General features: G+C 37.8%; 3 protein-coding genes across 5 annotated transcripts; 1 reads left to right on the top strand and 2 right to left on the bottom strand.

Annotated features, from left to right (window-relative positions):
* The first annotated feature begins 1,020 nt into the window (after positions 1 to 1,020).
* Positions 1,021 to 3,846, top strand: LOC113689858 (septum-promoting GTP-binding protein 1-like). The gene is made up of 6 exons (XM_027207651.2): positions 1,021 to 1,689; positions 1,833 to 1,953; positions 2,131 to 2,227; positions 2,389 to 2,428; positions 2,826 to 2,909; positions 3,535 to 3,846. Exons 1-6 carry the CDS (start codon positions 1,321 to 1,323, stop codon positions 3,700 to 3,702), a joined length of 879 nt encoding a protein of 292 aa, XP_027063452.2. The 5' UTR covers positions 1,021 to 1,320; the 3' UTR covers positions 3,703 to 3,846.
* Positions 3,847 to 6,463: 2,617 nt separating this feature from the next.
* On the bottom strand, positions 6,464 to 9,264 carry LOC113689619 (F-box protein At3g62230). The gene is made up of 3 exons (XM_072050231.1): positions 8,220 to 9,264; positions 6,939 to 7,118; positions 6,464 to 6,780 (listed from the first exon to the last, which is right to left on the bottom strand). Exons 1-3 carry the CDS (start codon positions 9,156 to 9,158, stop codon positions 6,466 to 6,468), a joined length of 1,434 nt encoding a protein of 477 aa, XP_071906332.1. The 5' UTR covers positions 9,159 to 9,264; the 3' UTR covers positions 6,464 to 6,465.
* Positions 9,265 to 12,537: 3,273 nt separating this feature from the next.
* On the bottom strand, positions 12,538 to 19,551 carry LOC113689618 (uncharacterized). Of its 3 annotated transcripts, XM_072051427.1 has the most exons (12): positions 19,220 to 19,551; positions 18,331 to 18,559; positions 17,023 to 17,694; positions 15,912 to 15,940; positions 15,676 to 15,742; positions 15,354 to 15,411; positions 14,901 to 14,993; positions 14,470 to 14,584; positions 14,303 to 14,350; positions 14,156 to 14,201; positions 13,962 to 14,032; positions 12,538 to 12,976 (listed from the first exon to the last, which is right to left on the bottom strand). In XM_072051427.1, the coding sequence occupies exons 3-12, from the start codon at positions 17,662 to 17,664 to the stop codon at positions 12,937 to 12,939; spliced, it is 1,209 nt and encodes a 402-aa protein (XP_071907528.1). In that variant the 5' UTR covers positions 17,665 to 17,694; positions 18,331 to 18,559; positions 19,220 to 19,551; the 3' UTR covers positions 12,538 to 12,936. The 3 variants fall into 3 exon arrangements, with proteins under 3 accessions (XP_071907528.1, XP_071907527.1, XP_071907529.1); XM_072051426.1 differs by having other exon boundaries at positions 18,331 to 19,551; XM_072051428.1 differs by lacking the exon at positions 13,962 to 14,032 and having other exon boundaries at positions 18,331 to 19,549.
* Between the last annotated feature and the right edge of the window lie 84 nt (positions 19,552 to 19,635).

The following is a 19,635-nucleotide window of genomic DNA, read 5'->3' as shown; positions in this document are numbered from 1 at the left end:
ATATATTCCTCAATTCATGTATAGCACTATTAGTAAGAAAGAGAATTTTTATTTTTCTTACTAACTATCTTTTATTTGATGTATTAATAGTTATGGAGAATAAGTGACGGGTCACTGAAAGATAAAGATAAAATTTTATTAAAAAATTTTTTGGTTATGGAGAATAAGCGATGGATTGCAATTTTTTGGAGTTTTTGTAAAAAAAAAAAATAATGTAATAATTTGATATGTGTGAAATAAAAAAATGATTGAAAAATATATTTATAGAGAACGTAGATATATATAAATATATTTTTTAGATGTATCCAATTTTGAGACGTGAACATCCGGGCGTTTACTCTTGATTGGGCATTCACTTTTCATGTATGCGATGCAGCTATGGTGCAAACACACGATAAGAGCAAGTTTGACTATGAGCCAACATTATAGAAGTTTCAGAGCTCTTTGTTATCTCCTACTACTATTCTTGATTTAGACAAAACGTTCGCCTCTCACTGGCCCAAGTTCCCGTAATCTTTTCATTCTTTTCTGTCTAACATTTTTCTCTCTTAAATACTCCCTCCTCTTTTTTATAACTGACGTTTAAGATTTTGCACACCAATTAAGAAATTTTTTTTATTATTTAAATCTATATACTACTTTCCTTTTGTATCCTCATTAATTATCCAATTCACTCATATTTTCTCTCACTAGAGTATTAAATGGTGCTGTTTTACTAGGCCAAAAACAAAAAGAGAAATAATAATTACTAGGAGTAGTAATTAAGAGCTCTGTATTGGTAGAGAGAGATAAAAGGATAAAATTATGAAAAAATAACTAATACTGCATGGGAATAATATAACGACAGATAAAAGTACTTAAGAGCAAATTTCTTAAATGTCAGTTATAAAAAAAAGGAAGGAGTAAATACAAAAAACCTTTAAGTTATTTTACCGACTTAATCTACCCTTTTAGATTTTACGGTACCCACCCACGAAATTGAGCGGTCTATATAATAATCAATTGGAGTAAAGCCAGAATAGTCCAATTGACCTAAATGCCCAGGCTTCGTTGAGACCAAGAAGCCGGCAGCTTGGACTGATTTGGTATCCGTAGCGTACCGGTCAACCGCCCCCCTAGTTTTTGACAACACAACCTCGCAGGCAGTTAGGCTTTGAAAGTCTCCCACAGACTTGCTCAGCAGTAGGAGAGTGGAGGGTCAGGGTAGAGTAACCGAACAAATTGAGGTCCCAATCCCAAAGCCATCGAGCCATTCATTCAAGCCTAGCCGAAACAGAAACAAGCCCGCCATGCCAAGGCAAAGAGCTTTGGTATACATCAATGGATTCAAGAGTCCATGAAAGAGCTGGCAAGAGGATGACCCAAGTAATCAGAAAATTTGTTCACTTCAGGATAAGGTGGAGTTTACTGGATAAAGTGTCCATTTTCAGGGAGTTCTTTAGGTTGCTTTGGGAGAGAATCCTTGCTTGTTCTATTGGGAAGCCTGTGAGGTACAGAAGGCTTTCTCAGAGGTCCTCTTCTCCTCCTCCTTCGTCCATGGAAGCTTTAGAGCCTGGTGGTAACGTGTTGGGGCAGGAGCAGCCCTCGACTACTTGTAGCCTGGGCTTTGATAATGATAGTGATTCGGATTTAGTCAGCTTGAAGATCAGCATTTTGGGTGATTGTCAGATTGGAAAAACGAGTTTTGTGGTAAGTGCTTCATGATTTTCTTTAACCATTTCTTGGTTACAGCAGAGAAATGTCAGTCTTGAGCCCTTCTTTTCGTTCCCCAATCCTCCCCTGCTAATGAATCACTCGAGAAATTCATGGTTATGTTCTTTTCGGTGTTGTAGGTAAAGTATGTAGGTGATGAACAAGAAAAGAGAGGTTTGCAGATGAAAGGATTAAATTTAATGGATAAAATCTTATTTGTTCGAGGTGCAAGGATTGCTTTTAGAATATGGGATGTTGGAGGTAAGTTGAATCATTATTATTGACTCTGCTGCCTTTGGTTTGGTGAGAATGCCTTCTTTTATCTTTTTCTTGTATTGGAATTTGGTGCAGCTTTAGGTTAAACAGAGTGAATTTTCAGTTTAAAGATTTTTGGATATATACATATATATATATATATATATATATATATATATATAGGTGATAGAAGGTCCCTTGATCAAGTCCCAATTGCTTGTAAAGATGCTGTTGCAATTTTGTTCATGTTTGACCTCACCAGTCGTTGTACATTAAGCAGGTAAAATTTATATGCTTGCAGTTGCAGCCATCATTTCTATGCTTGTATATTATTACCTATCACAGCGGACACAGAAAAGCTTGAATGTAGAAGGTTTTTTTTTCTTTCTTTCTTCCCATGCATTACTTTTGCTCAAAAATTCTCTTGTACTGTGATTGCAGTGTAATTGGATGGTATACTGAAGCAAGAAAGTGGAATCAGGTACTTTACTTCACTCTCCTTCTTTTAGAGAAGAGAAGAATCAAGAATAAAGGAAATGATTTCTATTTTGATTTGAAAACTGAAAAATAAAGGGCAATAACTCCTTTAGGTAGAGATAAAAGGGGGGGGGGGGGGTAACAGTACGTGCATTAACTCCTGTAGTTAAAGATTTATCCCAATTCCCGCGGTAGGAAAGGAGGTAATAATTAGAGTTGTTTGTTGATAATTGGAGTTGCTTCAATAATTAGACACTCAATTCAATGCTCATAATTAAAACTTGATGATCTCAAGAGTATATGGTATGAGATGGGATGCTTCTTGGTTGGATGGAAAGAGTTTAATTGTTTGCTTTGATTGGTTTTGCTGATGCCTCCTCCTCATCTGAAACTATTTGCAGACTGCAATTCCTATCCTAATTGGGGCCAAGTTTGATGATTTCGTTCAGCTCCCACCAGATATTCAATATACTGTCATAACTCAGGTGAAAAAATAAAAATTGTTTATGAAGTCCAAAAATTCACCTGCTTTTTTTATTTTTTATTTTTATGGACTGTCATTCATGCCGATCACGTAACAAAATGTTCTTGAAATTCACTCTTGGAGTATCATTTTTTTCACGCGCAAGGCTCCTTATCTGTAATACACTGAGCTGTCTATTTCACATGTGATCCAACTTTCATGCTAATAACTTTTCATGACAAACTGCATGTAGAAAAAAATCAAATATTTAATGAGGGGCATACCCCACGTGTACCAGACGTCGAACCCTTGGAAAAAATAAGGGAAAATTTTGAAGAGTCTTTAAATTGTCACTTCAAAGACAAGTGTCCGTGTTAATTAAGAAGAGAGGAAGGGAAACATGCGTCGAAGTATGGAACTTTTCTCCTCTCTTTCCGCGTTGGCGTTGTGGATAAGTCCATTCCAACGCAAGAAGAGAACATCGTCTCATCATCTTCTGTTTGATTGGGGGGTTTACGTTAGAGTCAAGGCAGGAGAACATTTTTCTTTTCTTTTCTTTTCTTTACGCGTACCCAAGGTCCTTTTTCTTTTTCCACAAAGCCCCAACATGTAATGTAAGTAATTGTATGCATCCCTATCCTGTGCAGGCTAGAGCGTATGCAAGGGCCATGAAGGCAACCCTTTTCTTCTCCAGTGCAACCCACAACATCAATGTCAACAAGATCTTCAAATTTGTTATGGCCAAGCTTTGTAACTTGCCATGGACGGTGGAGAGAAACTTGACGGTTGGGGAACCTATCATCGACTTCTATTAACTTTTGCTTTCGCCCCCAAACACTTTGTAAATATATACTTCTGTCCGGTCCTTTTTTGGGCAACCAAAACCTTCTCTTCCTTTGTTGGTGAAAAGGGATGAACGATGCAGATCAATAGCTAAGAGAATTGAGATGTTTGTTTCACCTCAAGGATTGACACCAACCAAACCATCTAGGTGCCCTTTTTTTTTCTTTTTTTTTTTCCCTTGTAATTCTTTCTCTATTCTTCTCTCCTTTTTTTTTTTTTTTTTTGCCAAAAAAATTATTATTTTTTTCTTGCTCTTAGGGATCTCGTCTTCTCGCCTTCTCCACTGTATGTAGAAGATTAAAAGTCCTTAGACTTTATGGGTGGGTTGTTTCTTTGTTCCTAAAAGAGGGCCAAAAATGTCATCAATCCATGCAATGCAATGAATGTTTCCGCTTAATGAGAAATAGATAATTGTTGGAATTAGAAACGGTGAAATTGTTATCCATCGACGAAAATGTAAAAGGAGTAGTCAATAGGCAACCGTGGAGGCAAACTACGAGGCCGTTATCTATGAAACCTTGCGTTTTCATTGGGTGCTGTATCTGGACTTTTCAGCCCATTGCTCACCACTTTGATTGTTGAGCGGTGAGGCCAATTTATACGGGTCTCATGGGACATATTGTGGGCCTAAACCCAATTTAGCTAGCTAACAAACTTTGTCTTCTCGTCTGCATTTTTTCCCAGCATTTTAAAGTAGGCCCACTCCCAGGTTCGTGTTAGATTCTCTTCATCAATTGTCATTGGTTTTCTCCTTTTGTTTTTTTTTTTTTTTTGGTAAGACAGGATTTCATTGCCATGAATCTATATTAAAGACAAAAAATATATCAATGGTCATAAGAAGATTTATTTCGTTGGAAATAAGTGAGTAGAGATTCAATTTAATTTGATGAGGCGATTTTCCCTGGAGTTTTCATTTTGTGTTTCACATATTATTATGTCATAGAAATGTAGAGAGAGAAAAGAATGGCCCCATAAAACCTAACCAACTACTGACTCGGTCGTGTTGTATTCAATTCCATTTTTTTTTTCTATCGATAGAAGAAACACACGCACACTTAATTTAACACGAACGCAGAGGTAACACTGAACACACCGGTCCTATCGAGCAATTTAAGGTGAAACCCACAAGGAACATTCATCCAGCCAATTGATAACAGGAGAATGCTCTCATGGACATTAAACCCAGGATAAAGACCCCGCGATCTTTCGACGTTAGATAGAAACTCTCCGTTTGCTCCGCACGTTTCAGACTCCCAAGCACTTGCAAGGGACAGTTTGCAATTTGCATATCTGATTCTCAGACAACATGACTTAGATTGTATCACTTCATTTTACCACATGAAGAAGCATAATTTGGTTCATTGAATTTTTGGCCCAGGAATAGTTAACAGAAAATTTATTCGGATCAATTTTATATATTTTATATAAGACGTAACTTGATTTGCATATGATATAATTCATTTTATACGATATGTAATTATATAGTAAAATTTTATACATTTCATATATGAGGTAAAAAATAATAATGTATAAAATAAAATCAATCTTATATATATATATTTTTTAACAAATCTTGACCATCAACCTCGGAAGAGGCAACCATTCCTTTCCTGCCCATTTTCTGAGGCTTTGCAGGCCTACCTAAAATTTAGGACTTTTACCAGCGCTACTTCTTAGCCTTTCGAAAGGGCGGGAAAACAGGACACAAGCGGGACTAGCAGTCAACAGTCTCAGGATGCCATCAGTCAAATCCAATAGATTGTGTGTGCTGTTTTGAAAACTAATTGGTAGTGCAAGTGAATCTGATGATTACTCTGTCAGTACAAACATCCAATCACCGTCACTTCACTACAATACTTAAACAAGTTTTGGGTTCCCAGTCCGTCCGAGCCTCGCGAAGCCGTCATATCATTTATTTCCTCAAGAAAATATGCACCGGTATACTAATGACTTGTACCACTTTTGCGTCTAATGTACTCGCAAGCACTTGTACATGTACGATTAGTGTATATTGACCACATGGAAGGGAACGATTTGGATGCAGGCAAAGCTACCGCATTTCTTCTCTGATGGAGTAATAGTTGTAGACCGTTCATGGGTTCATTCTGATTTTACTGACCGAAACCTTATCATAAAAGACATTAATTATAATGTGTCTGCTCTACTGTACAATTGTCAAGAGAAAAATGAATAATGTGTGAAAGCTGGGTAATTCCCACAATACTATGTAGCTTCTCGATGTAGGCATTACGCTAGTACAAAATGCTAGATGTAGGCGTTATGCAAACACTTGCGCTTGTATTTGCATATGAAAGGAATGAAACCTCTCGAATGGATTTATATATGCTTGCGTGCTGGCACACGGGATCCTTAGTTCCACTCTTTCAGTGTCAATTCAATGCCATTTTTATATTTACTTCAAATGTGCCGTTTATTTAATTTGTCATGCGCTATTTATTTAAATTTCTTCTACCATCACGTGATAAGTGAGATTGACACTGAATAATGACACAACAAAATAGTAGTGTCCAATTCATGTCATTATAACACTTACATTACATTATACATTACAAGTCCCAAAAAATCTGATGCGCATCAAATCTGCTAAAAATGAGACACTTAACAATAACAACATCTCCTCCTTTGGGGCGTAGAGATTAATGATCTGTATCATAATCATATAAATCTCTAAGCACCAAAGGAGCAAAAGCTTGCCAACATCTCCATCTTCTATCTTATTTACGACGTAAGAATATCCGGAGTCCTTTGGATGCTACTTTGCAATTCTTTAAGCTACGAATTTTGTTGAAGTAAGTTTCTTCCATGCTTGCACCACCAGGACCTCTTTCCTTTGAAAGGTGAATGTGCACTTCATCCAAAACCCTACCATGTTTGAGAAGATATCTCAGCACCAAAAGTTCATTTGGCTCCCCTTTAAACCCTTCCACATGAACTGATTTTAACTTGCTCCTCAAGCAAGTGTAGTTTGGTTGATATCGTCCAGCATACAAAAATGCATGATGCTCAATGCCAAATGGAGGGTCGCACTCCTGAAGCCATGGCCAAATTTACGTGTTGTTAGAATTTTGCAGAATAGACACTATGAACCGAGAAGGGTGCTAAATGAAACTATCAAAAACTTCAGGGGAGATTTCTGAAATTACCCCTCGAGAAAAAAATGATTGAAAGAAAGAAATTTGAAACTCACCCGAAAAATTCTGATTGAAGTAGTAAGGTCAATTGTGAGGACCTCAAGATTAGGACAACTATTGAGAAAGAAAGTGATCCCGTAGAATTCCCTTCTATCCATGGATGTCTTCAGCGTCAGGCGGTTCACACACCCAAGAACAGGCTGCAACTTGAGTGGCTCCTCCCCAGTAGGAATTACCTTTACCACCAACACCCCCGGCCCCCCCAAAAAAAAAAAAAAGGCAGAAGAAGTTGAGTGGCTTCATATCTAAATATTGCACGAACAATGCACGATCAGGATATTAAACATGAAATTGCAATTACTCTTCGCAAGACCTGTGCATTATATTCTACACTCTACTAGATAGCCTCCAATGTACAAGCTTTTTGAGACCACATTGCACTGTATAATTTAAAAAAGTGCAGGGAATGTTGTATCATTCAATGACAAAAAAAAAAGTTTGTTATTCAATGATAATATGTCACCCTACTAAATTAGTACGACTTTTTGGTTTCAGATTTCAGCAATTCAAAGAAAATGTTAATGTTCTTCTAATTGCCAAAATTTATTTGTAGAGGTTGTGATTTCAACAAGTCCGGTTTTGGTCCTCGTACTTTCATACTATGTGATCAGGTATTTTCCAGGTACTATTCCCAGCCAGTCTTAGATGATCATATGATTTTTGTGTTGAAGGCCAGAATTCAAGCGACTTGTACAATGGGAATTGCCCAAAAGGAAATGGTTCAGTTTTTGGGGATTGCAAGAAAATCTATTCTGCATTGACTAACTTGCTCAGTGCTGGATCAGAGGAACACCCAGAATCTTCTTGTTTGGAGGTCATAAGGAAGAAGTACATGCAAAAAAGTTCTGATTTTGATGCAAGTAGGAGGCTTTTCAGTGACAAAATTACTACTCCAAAAAACTCGCGGTTATTAATGTCCCAAGCTGTTGCCAATTTTTATGTCCTTCGTATTTACTCTATATATACTTTTCTCTAGAGGTTTTTGTCAGGGGATATTCTTTAATGTTTTTCACCTCCACAGGAATCACTTGGCATGCCCATATATTGCACGATATTTCTTCTTCCTCTTTTTTTGTTCCCACCTCTACGGCAATGATCAGTTATAATAATAATATTGCACAAATATTGCACGTAAGTAGTATTCGGTTGCTAGGAAAGCGTAAATGACTCGTTTTAAAATGTAGTAGCAGTGAGAATCAAATGAAAATGCCTAGCAGGAAAAAAAAAAAAAACAAATGGAAACAAATCTGATGGAGAAATTTGATATGAATAGTTACCTGAAGCATATAACTGCAAATGGTCAGTGTCCTGACACAAGCAATTTCAGCTAGGAGCGCACAAAGAATGTCCCCATATTCACCATATTCCCCGTGGAGACCAAAATCAAGGTCCGCCTCCTCCATTGATCCCAGCCTTTCAAACTCAAATGTAGTCAGCACTCCAGAATACTTGAAGACTCGCAATTTCGGAGCATTAATCAGGATGTTTGGCATCCTCATGTTAGGTCCAGCTCCAGAACACTTCTCTAGGACCAAGGTCTTCAACCTCGGGCCAATAACCTCGAAGTAACCAGCATGAAAGCAATTCTTCGTACTCAGAGTCTCCAGTGCAGGACACTTTTCCATCAAGTTCTTGATAAAAGCAGAAGGCAGCCCAATCCATCCCAAATGAACACTCTTCAGAGCAGTGAAATTCGGGGATGCCTGCGAAATTCGTGGAGGATTGCAAGAAAACAGCCTCAAAGATTCTAGAGTACGTTTGTGTTGATCATCAATGTTGGGCAGTTCAAGAAAGGCCTGATGAGGTTGAATGATGTCTTCATCCCATTCTGGATCAGAAAAATCAAGATCAATAACTTTAACTCTACGATCAGTAGCAAAACCGACGAAATGCTCCATCTCTAGACGATGATCCTCGGGGTGAGAGAATGCCAACCCAAACTTAACTGGACCCTCAGAATCCCGATAGTTTCCAATCCATCCTGCTACAAAATCAAGAAAAGCCCTTCTCTTGTTTTGCCGGGCTTCCTGATCAGAATCCGCTGCTTCAGGAACGAAATCCCTGTCTTCAAACTCCAGGTTTCTTGTTCCCACGGGAATACGACGCCATCTTCTTGAAAGCACGGAAGTTCTTACCGCTTCCTTGAACGGCAAAAAAGAGACGATGATGAACAGGACACCGTCGGGCAAAGGGGATAATCTATCTTGGTTATCCATCGCCTCTTTAGAACGTTAAAAGGCTGAGACGGAAGGAAGAGACTATAAGGTGGTGCAAACTCGAAAGTTGGCGAGAAAATGATGGGGATGAAGAGGGCCGATGCATGTCGACAGTACATATAGGGCTGGTAGAGTCGTGAACAGTTACGCGGGAGTCCGTCGGAAATGGGGGAGCCAGTGAAAAGGTGTGTCCTCCCAAATTTGAGTAGGCGGCGATGTATCTTTAGGGGGTTAGGGAGGGGGAGAGTTGGGACGAAACGGAACGAAGCGAAGGGGTGGAAACGAATATAGAAATGGTAGTATAAAAAGACACAAAATGGATTGCATCCTTTTGGACAAGAGAGGCCAAATGCAGAACTGCACGAGTGCTCGCGCGTTTTTCTATTTTTGCAGTTTTGGTGAAATGAGAAGATTGATCTGGACTTATAAAATGAAAACCATAAATTTGGTCAGCCCTTGTATCGTGTATGTTGCGGGTGGAAATGGGGCCTCTCCTTAGTTATACTGTAGTTGTGTATAGCGATAGAATTTTGATATAAATTAATGCAGTTTTAGTATAAACCAACCAAAGCTGGCAATTAAACCTACACTACTGACTCGAGAACCTCAAAGGACCAGAGATTGATGAGCTAAGAGTCATATTATTGCATTGCTTATCTCTGTCAACTGGCAATTAATCCAATGATGCCTAGACTTGTACTATAAGGATCCTATGCTCCAATTCCAAGCTCTCGATCCATCCAAGGCAGCGTTTCAATGCAAGCGCTACGATCCTGTGCCATGCAACTTCAATTAATTGCATGGTCGCTGTGCACGGTAAAATCCATCGACGTCCGACCAGTTTTGACACAAAAACATCTCAAACTCGAGGACAATAGGGATTACCTGAGAGAAAAAATCTCTTGTCGTACCACTTTAAAGCTAATTAAAGTTCCTGGTGTTACTTGTTTAATGAAGCCAATAAATATTAATGACCGTCTGAAGCAACTTTTGGGCGCCTTCAATTCTCCTCATGCTAGCTGCAATTGCGTCTTATTTCAGTTAGATAGAACCTGCGTTGGATCCTATTAATTTTTCTTCGGATGCTACATTTTCTGTGTGGAACAAGAGACTAGAAAGAACCACGTATCTGTTAATCATGATATCACTACTGTTTATGCACGACAATAGCCGCACAAAAGATTTCTGTCATTATGGAGCAATTCTACTTTTTCCCATTTTTTAATAAGTTGGGTTGAAATTTTGCATAACATCATCGTTAGACAAGACAATGACCACAGTGAGCTTTTTGACGTGACAAAGCTATCCAGACAACCGCAGACTACCTGGAGACTGTAGAAATGTGCGTGCAGTGGACGTGGACTGAGTACAACATCTTAGACAGAGTATTAGCTTTCTCTTAATCATCTTACATAATAGACTCGCACTTCTAACTTAAGCAGCTGAGTCTATTTTGAGGGAGATAGCCCCACTTTTTATAAGTATTTCATCTTCGCTGGAGCAAAGGAATTTGAGGCATACAAGCAGGTGCAAGATTTTGTTTGTCCACCATATTAAGTCAATATTAATGGTTTCAAGGAACTTTGTTAGGAATGTATAAACCTGAAATTACTGTATTATTAACACCACACGGTAGTTTGCTCTATTTTAAGACTCTTTACGTCTGGGCACGATAAGTTATCCAGGTTTTTGGAGCTGGATCCTCGAAAGCTCATAATGGGACCCTGATCCTTTGTTTTCTTCCCCTCTTTCAAAATTTTTACATATATCACTAACCGCGTAGAACGTTTTTCCATGTAAAGACTAGTATGTAGTTTGCAAGATTAGCGATCTCATTGAAATTGTTTAAAAAAGAGTCATGCAATAGATAATTCTTCAATTGTTTTTTTTTTGGTGTAATTTTCAAGGCATATTCTTCTATTATTGCAAAAGTTAAATGATTTACATGTATTTTTGCATCTTTTTTTTTTTTTTTGCGGAGACGGCAACTATTATATAATCTAATCTATCCTACATTAGGGGGGGAGGGAGTGGACCTAAGGAGGTTCAGAGGTAACTCGGAGGGGGCTGAACCACCATCGCACTAGATAGGTGCACTGTACATCCGTTTGAATTTTTTTGAAGCCAAATCACTTAAACGTGGCATTTTTGGTGGGGGTGGGCTGGTGGTTACATGTATTCTTGCATTTGATTAAATAATTCTTGCAAAAGTTAAATAGTGTTTGTTGGAGGACCGTACCACCGGCACAACCAATTCTATTAGCCGATATCATTTATTGTTTTTATCCAAAAGAAAAAGGAAAATGTTATTTACACTCCATTTTTTGTTATTTGCACTCCTACTATTTATTTATTATATAGTCTAATAAATGAAACCTATATATTTAATGAATAACTTTTTAATATACTGCCGGCATATAATTTCTTTTTTACTAACAGATTTAAATCATCGTCACATAACATAAATTCAAATTTAAAATTCAAATCATACCTATATGACATACATTCATAATTACTAGTGTAAAAAAATCACTATATTATCAGTATATAAAAAAGTTAATTCATATTTAACAGATGTATTCTTTGCATTGGAACTTTCGGACGGATGTGCCATCAACATTTAGAAAAATACCAAGATGTCGAACAGCTATCATGCCACGATCGCAGTATTTATAACAGAAATCAAAACCATCCCAACTCTAAGACTCCATTTAGTCATTCTTTGCCATGTAAAGATTACCAAGAAGTCGTATACTTCAATAGTAGGATAGAAACGTTTTAACACTACTCAGGAACACCAATTCGTCCTCTATTCATTCCAACTTCTTCCAAATAGTTTATGAAAATAGATATGTCGCTTCAAAACCCATAGATCAACACACCAGTAATGCAAACACTCCCTCCTTCTCGAAGGAGAATGGATTGAATGATTCGGAGGATGGAAATACGTTCACTTGCACTAAAAAAGATGCAACCACCCTCGCAATTCTTTGGTGTACCAAATAATGGGTCTGTTTGGATTGTAAGTTATTTGGGATTATTTGGGATATTTTTACTGTAACACTTTTTGTGATGTGATGTATGTGAGATGAAAAGATATTGGGAAGATAAAAAGGTGTATTGAAAATTGTAAAGATGATGAGTGTGTTTGGATTGTAAGTTATTTGAAATATTTTTACTGTAGCACTTTTTGTGATGTGATGTATGTGAGATAAAAAGGTAATTGGAAAGATAAAAAGGTGTATTGGAAATTGTAATGGTGATGTCAGCAAATATATTTGGCCAAATAATTGGCTGTCCAAACACACTCGATGTAAGCAAATAAAATTGGGGAAATATGAAGCAATCCAAACAAACCCAATGAAAGAGCCTAGACCGGTGAAAAGAGAAGTCTGGGCCAGGGGGGGCCAAGGACCTTTTTTTTGGGGGTGGGGTTGTGGAAGGGGCAGTTAGCACGCAGCCATGCAGACCCTTCGTCCTCCTGAAGCTTAATTCACCTCAAGGGTGCAAGAAGCAGTTATGTGCCCGGAAAATATATTTATCAATCCAATTGCAGCTGCTAAACAAATTACAGCTCCTGATTAAGCACAAAGTATAAACCAACATCTGCAGAAGAAAGAGCAAAATTTAGCAGGCAACATTTGCAGCTCAAATTTACAGCAAGACGCCACTGAAAGCAGTTGGACATCCTTCCAGCAAGCCTCAGGCAACATATCTTAATTCTTCACAACCACACCAATAGGCCTCACAAGCCATGATCGAAGCCAATCAATTAGCATCAACCGGTTGAGTTCTCGTGCAGCAGGACATACTCGCGGCTGCCAAAACACACATTCAGGAATCAGGATCATTAAACAATATTCGTACTTAACTTCAAATGACAATACAGGCCAAAAGTGGAATATAGAGAGATTGTGGAGTGCATTGTCCGTCCCATAATAATGTACAGGCACATATCCTTGAGTAACACATATTGCACCAACTTTGATAATACCATTAATACATATGGTAAATGAAGCTAAAAGAGAACAAAACAAGAAACATTTAACAACTTGTAGTTTGCACCAGAAACGAGCTTCTGGGATCAGTATCCATGCCCAAAAATAACAAAAGAAAGTCACTTCACATTCCCATCAGCTAAGACCTACTTGCACCGTTCCTGCTGCTGAATGCTTCCACTTGCCCTTTTAAAGTTCAAAATGACATTCTTCTTTCATAGCACAAAAGTCCAACATATGGAAAATACATCCCAGGCAACTATTTGAGATGAAAAGGTCTAGGTAAAATTGCAAAACTGGATCCCTTATTTCCACATGATCATGGAGGTCAGCCAAGATCAAGTTATTCTAAATACATAGACTTCATACTCCCAAAAGCACAAGATAAACTTGCATCCTTATCCAACTTAAATTCTATAGTTTCTCCTTTTTGTTTTCTATTACAGGTTGATCTTTTGTCTACTCTTCTCAACTTCGATACACTGGTAACTAGAACGGAAAACCAACAAATAACAACACCAGCTGGGAAATTAGCACCCTCAAAATATTAAGCAAGCAAACAACTTTTGGAATCCAGACAAAGTGTCTGTAGCTCATGATAGACACCTGTTTTGATCACATTCTACAGTCCAGTATGCGGTTTAAAAATCAATGGATGCAACTAACAAATAAATGGATGCATCACAAAACATAAATATACATGCAGAAGTAAAGATAACAATAACATAGAGCATGACTGTGATACTGTAGGCAGACTTTCAATTTCAAAGGAAACCAAAAAAGATAACTTGAATATGCAGCCTACCTACTATTACCAAACTTAATCGTATCTTTTTCAAAAAGTTCATAATATTTCTGAGCTTCAATTCGATCATCCTGCAAATTAAAAACCAAATGTAAAAACATAATTTGGCAACACAAATCAAATGTAGATGCTTCCCATACAAGAGAAAAGGCAAATTACATAAAGACAACTAATATAACTAACAAAGTGCTTACATTGATAAAAGTTCCATTGGTGCTCCCAAGATCCATTATATAAGGCCTAGATTATACAAGACAGGGGCAAAACATATCAGTCCTATAAGGGCATATCATTGCCATCTAAGGGAAGGTAAAAAATCTAAAGCTACACATTAGTCTTACTTTACTATCTTCGATAATGTACCATCAGGTTTCTCCTTCTCAACTTGCCTGCAAGTAAAGCAAAAAAAGGGCAATAATTAAAAGGATATTCTAAAATAATAACAAGCACATATACTAGAAAACCATGTTACCAGCACTCATCCATGAGAACTAGCCTTGGATAATACCTATATTGAAGAACAGCGTGCTGTTTGCTGCAAGATGGGTGGTCTGTAGGGACGTCAGCAACCCTCCTTTCTCTCCCAAAAAGATAACAGCTTTGACGGTGTACGTAGAGGGGTTCTGCTCAACAAGTACATAAGACAAGATAGCAAAATATGATCAGAATTCTTTAAAAGAACTACAGAAATACAAGCAAGAGCCCCACAAAAATGCTAAAATGAATTGCTACCAATCCACTCTAACCACCATTATTTTGTGACTCTGTACCATATCCACACATTCTAACATCCTTTTCAAACTCATAAATGAATGAAATTGGTTCCCTTCACCCACTTTCAACTACAGAAAACTATAAAAAAATACCCCCAGAAAAAACCAACCTCAAGAATTACCAATAACAATGGTGATCAAAATGACAAAATGGTTATGAAATTACCATTCAATGGTTCACCACCCTTGAAAACATACAATCGCCACCTTATATCTGGCTTTCTTGCATCTGGTGGCTCAGTGAACAGCAGTGTTACACCTAACATGAGGTAGCACTCAGTAAGGAAAGGAGGAAAGTAAAGGAAGAAGGAAAAAGGTAATCACAATCTAACATAACCAGATTCTTAGTCACAAAACACTTCACCACCTTTCCCGGAAGAAAGCAAACCTGCCCTCTTTCCCCGATTCAGAGAGCAAATCCTAGTGTGTGTAGGATGTTTAGCATAATGAAAGCCAATTTATTTGCTTTCTCAAGTAAAACATATGCAAGCTTTGTAGGTTTTTTTTTTGGTTTTTTTTTTTTTTTTTTGTTTGGGGGGGTGGGGTTTGTTAAAGAAGGAAACAAAAAAAGAAACAGAACATGGTTTTGCCAGAATAAGATGATGAATCTATTTATCACCTCTATATCGGTTAGTCTCCGCAGCAAGCTTCCCAGACAACTCAAATGAAGGTTTTTCCTGCCAAAATGAATTGCCTGCTTAATTGCTGGCAGATTGTATATAAGCATTACAACGTTCATATGAAAAATCATTCTTACAAATAATACTAAGAACTGAGGGCTGTGGGATGAAGGAAAGCTCATATAGTTTAGACATATACAAAATGAAAAAAGAGGATATATTCTTTTAATGCAAAGAAGCGAAGATGACAAAAGGCAGTAAAACATCAAGCGAGGTTTGCTATCAATTAGTCAAAGAACTTCAAGTTGAGGCCAATACTACCTTTTCTTTTGATTCCAAAGCTGATTCAGTGGCTTTCATTTTAGCTACTGAATCATTTTCTCCATTCCTGCTCAAGTTGAGCGTAATGAACTACGTCAGGATAATATGAACTTGAAAGCCAGAAAATGCAGAAATATTGTACATACATAGCACCACCACTTAATATCTTAATAAGACTTTCAGAAATATGAATTAAAAGCTCAGACAACAGAATGAAGTTCAATTGAAGAGCTCACCGATGATCAGACCCCCTTGAATTTGTTTCCTGAAATGTAAAAGTATAAGCATATTAACATACATCTCTTTCTGAAAATGCAACTTAAGGAATACAAAGCAGGGCTGAAATAATGTTAAAACCTAAACTTTCTCCCATATTCTGCATTTAGCAAGAAAACAGAGACTTGCACAGTAATGATCAGGCAAATAAACCAATAATTCCTTTTTACCAAGAAATATCAGCTCAAATGCTTAATAATATCAAAACGCTCAAAGTTCAAGAAATGCAACAATCTCCACAATGAAATTAAAGGTTTGCTATTCACAAACACCCCTCCATATCCGAAGCAATTTTACAGCATAAATTCTATTTTTCTTTTTTATAAAATATCCCTTCAAGCTGTGTATGTTCATAAGCATTCATTTGTAATCCCTTCAAGCGGTCTACAAAAGCGATATCTCATCCAACTTGCTTATAATCCAAGCCCTAAGATACTTCTACCCTTGCAAATACATTTCCTAGTCAACTGTAGCATAATGCCTAAATATGAGAGGATTGAAAACATATCTAACCAATAAATGAGCTGATGGAACAGAAAGCCTAAAGAATCGGCAACATAAACTACAGAGAACTGCCTATAAAGTAAAGATTTTTAAACCTACTGATATACGTGGCAAAAAATTATCACTCACATTTATTGCAAAAAAGAAAATTGATGCATTAATGCCCTGTGTAGACGAGTAAAGTACAATCTTTCAGTTAATCTGTATGGGCAAAAGTGTGCCAATAATTCTTTATTTTAAGAAGAAAACTTATGCTTCTAGAACATGGGTAAAAAATCAAATGCCTAAGTAGAGGTTCTGATAACAGTTATGTCTGATCATTTTCTTCAATCTTCCAGTCCTCCCAAAAATCTTTTCCATGTTGGAGGCAGTAGGGAGGCTGATAAGACACCAGGAATCTTGACTTCATGACATTATTGTTGGAAAACAGGTAAAGAAAAATTAATTCCATATATTTATACAGATCAGAAAGTTATTGCACCTTAAATTTGTGAAAAAAAGGGATTATCATACTATCATTAGTTACAAATCATAAAAATAGCAATGGACATGGATATCACCAGACACCTCATCACGTGCCCTCTTATCAGCAGCATGAGGAGATCTAGATCTGTGCCGACTCCTGTGGCGATAATTAGGTGGAGACACCGAGTGATCATGTTTCGATCTAGATGATACATTATCAACTCCATCCCTCCCAGACCGTCTCTCTCTTCTCTCATTTGCCACTTCTTTCTCTGAATCCCTTTCTCTATTAGAAGCTCTATCCCCTCGCTTACCATGAGTTCTCTGATTTTCTCTCTCACTTCCCTTCTCAGCCTCTCTTTCAGCTTGAGCTCTCTTTAACCTTTTGGTCCTTGGGGAGGGTGAACGACTATCAGGCGACTTTGAATTTGATCGCTTGGGCGACCTGGTGCGATTTGAGGGCCTTTCTCTGATTGGAGAGGCTGAAGAAGGAGATATTGATCTTCTCCTTGGCGGGGAGTTTTTACGAATTGAAGGTTTCTCTCTCACAGGTGAACGAGACTCTGGCGACCTTGACCTGTCACGCCTTGGAGACCTGTTACGATTTGAAGTTTTCTCGGTCACTGTTGAGTTTGTGGAGCGAGAACTCCTGTGTCGAGGCGGAGACCTTTCTCTCCGCGAAGGACTCCTTCTACGTGGAGACCCACGAACCTTAGGAGGAGATTCTGAATGCCGACGCCCCATGAAAGCTTTCTGCTCTGCTCATGCACTTATCTGGTTGAAAGCGTGCAAGTTAGGAAATAAAGCTCACTACGACAGGTTTCTTTCAATGATTTCTCAAAAAATTAGCTCCTTTCTAGTAACCCTATTTCCTGTTATAGCCATCTGAGCCTGAAAACCAAATACTGTTTCCAATTTCTCATTCAAGCACATAACACCTCATTCACCAGCTAATGATTAACTTAGCAGCCTAAAACTTCAAGCTTTCTTCTCATAAATTTATTGCAAGTTCTTAAAACATAGACTTCTTTAGCTGAAGGGTCAAGCCTGGTCTTCAATTTGTTCCAGCACTTAATAATCAAACAGACATTTCGTCGAACAGATAAACTAACCAACCTTCCCCGACCACTCCCACCCCGCCAAAACCCCCCTTCCAAAAAATAAAATCCATAATGTATACCCAAAAACTGTATGACGAGTATATAATAAAGACATTTCACAACCAATCATGCTGGAAAAAACTGCATTTAGAAAAACTGTAAATTAACCCCCAAAAAAAATGTTCGACAATAAATCTTCTAACAAAAACTAAGCACTACAACAATGGGACCCAAGCGTGTTTAGTTAAACTTTTTTGAAACAAAACAAGGATCTAGAGGGAAGTTGGAGAATAACAGAGCAAGAACTTACAGTTTAGGGTTGAAGAGGAGGGGTTGTCTGCAGCAGAGCCCAGTGAAGAAGAAGATGAAGATAGAGCAAGACCAATGCTTAGGGGACCTCTGTGATGATTTGTTCTGTAGCTCTAAACTTTGCAGCGTCTGTTGATGTTTGGGCCAGATTCTCTCTTGTCTCAGGCTGGAGGCCCATCTAGAAAGGGTTTGGGCCCATGGCCAAAAGGTTTGTCATTGGCAACCACCTCCTGTCATGGGTTCGCGGGTTTTTTTCAAGCCCGGATATTGTAGATATCGGACGATTAATTATTATTCAGAACTCGAACACAACTGGGAAAGATCTCAAATAGTAATTCATATTTGTCATTTTAACCCATTTGATAAATAGGGCAATCCCTGCTATTTTGTATTTGGTAGTGTCAATGCAATAAAAGAAAAATTTTAAACAATGATTCCAAGTTCATATGGATCATGTTAACCTAATTAATAAATAGGCATATCCTTGTTAGTATGTTTTTTATGTTATTAATTATGATTTGTATTGAAAAAACCATTTAATCAGCAAGTAGATTTGCATCCAAATTGATGGTAGATACAAGCCAAAATTTTCAAAAAAATTTATGGAGTAGTCACAACACTAAGCATGGCATAATAAATAAATAAATTATATTACTTTTTTTTTTGATATGATGGAGGGGGTATTCGAGTCATCGGATAAATCGGACCTGACTAATTCCCTACCGGCCTGGGAGGAGAGGCTCTATCCTCTCGAACACGATAATCATGGGACTTGAACCCTGACGAGCACTGGACAACAGCTTCTTAGGAGACGTGGTGTGACCAATCGAGATGTCCATGAGAAGTAATTAATTATACCACTTGTTAAATCATAATTGACATGAATCTACCTGTTATTTCAGCCTGTTGATTGACGTTGATTCGAGTTGAATCGAGTCGAGAAAGCATCTGGTTATGATTTTGACACGAAGCGGTGCGCCATACATCCAGATACATATACTTACGTTAGGTTGGAATCTATCCGAATCCTAGACATGGATGGATATGGGTTCAAAGGGGGCGTTTTAATGTGCCGGCATCTTTCCAAGCAATCCTGTAGTATGAACCCAACCAAGGGCACTGCACACCTCTTATTTTTGACATAACAAGTACTTGTGACCTAGCTGGCGGCTATTTGTTGGTGGGTGAATCCATTTTTTGTCTAGGTCCGGGTCGTATTCCCACCATTGTTTGCTTACGTAAGGAATTGCGCCTTCTGTTTATGGAAACTACTAATAATTGCTCCCCATGTAGGAGTGGTATTTAA

This window comes from Coffea arabica, chromosome 5c, assembly GCF_036785885.1.
Source record: "Coffea arabica cultivar ET-39 chromosome 5c, Coffea Arabica ET-39 HiFi, whole genome shotgun sequence".
Lineage (NCBI taxonomy): Eukaryota > Viridiplantae > Streptophyta > Magnoliopsida > Gentianales > Rubiaceae > Coffea > Coffea arabica.
This window is presented reverse-complemented; position numbering and strand designations above follow the sequence as displayed.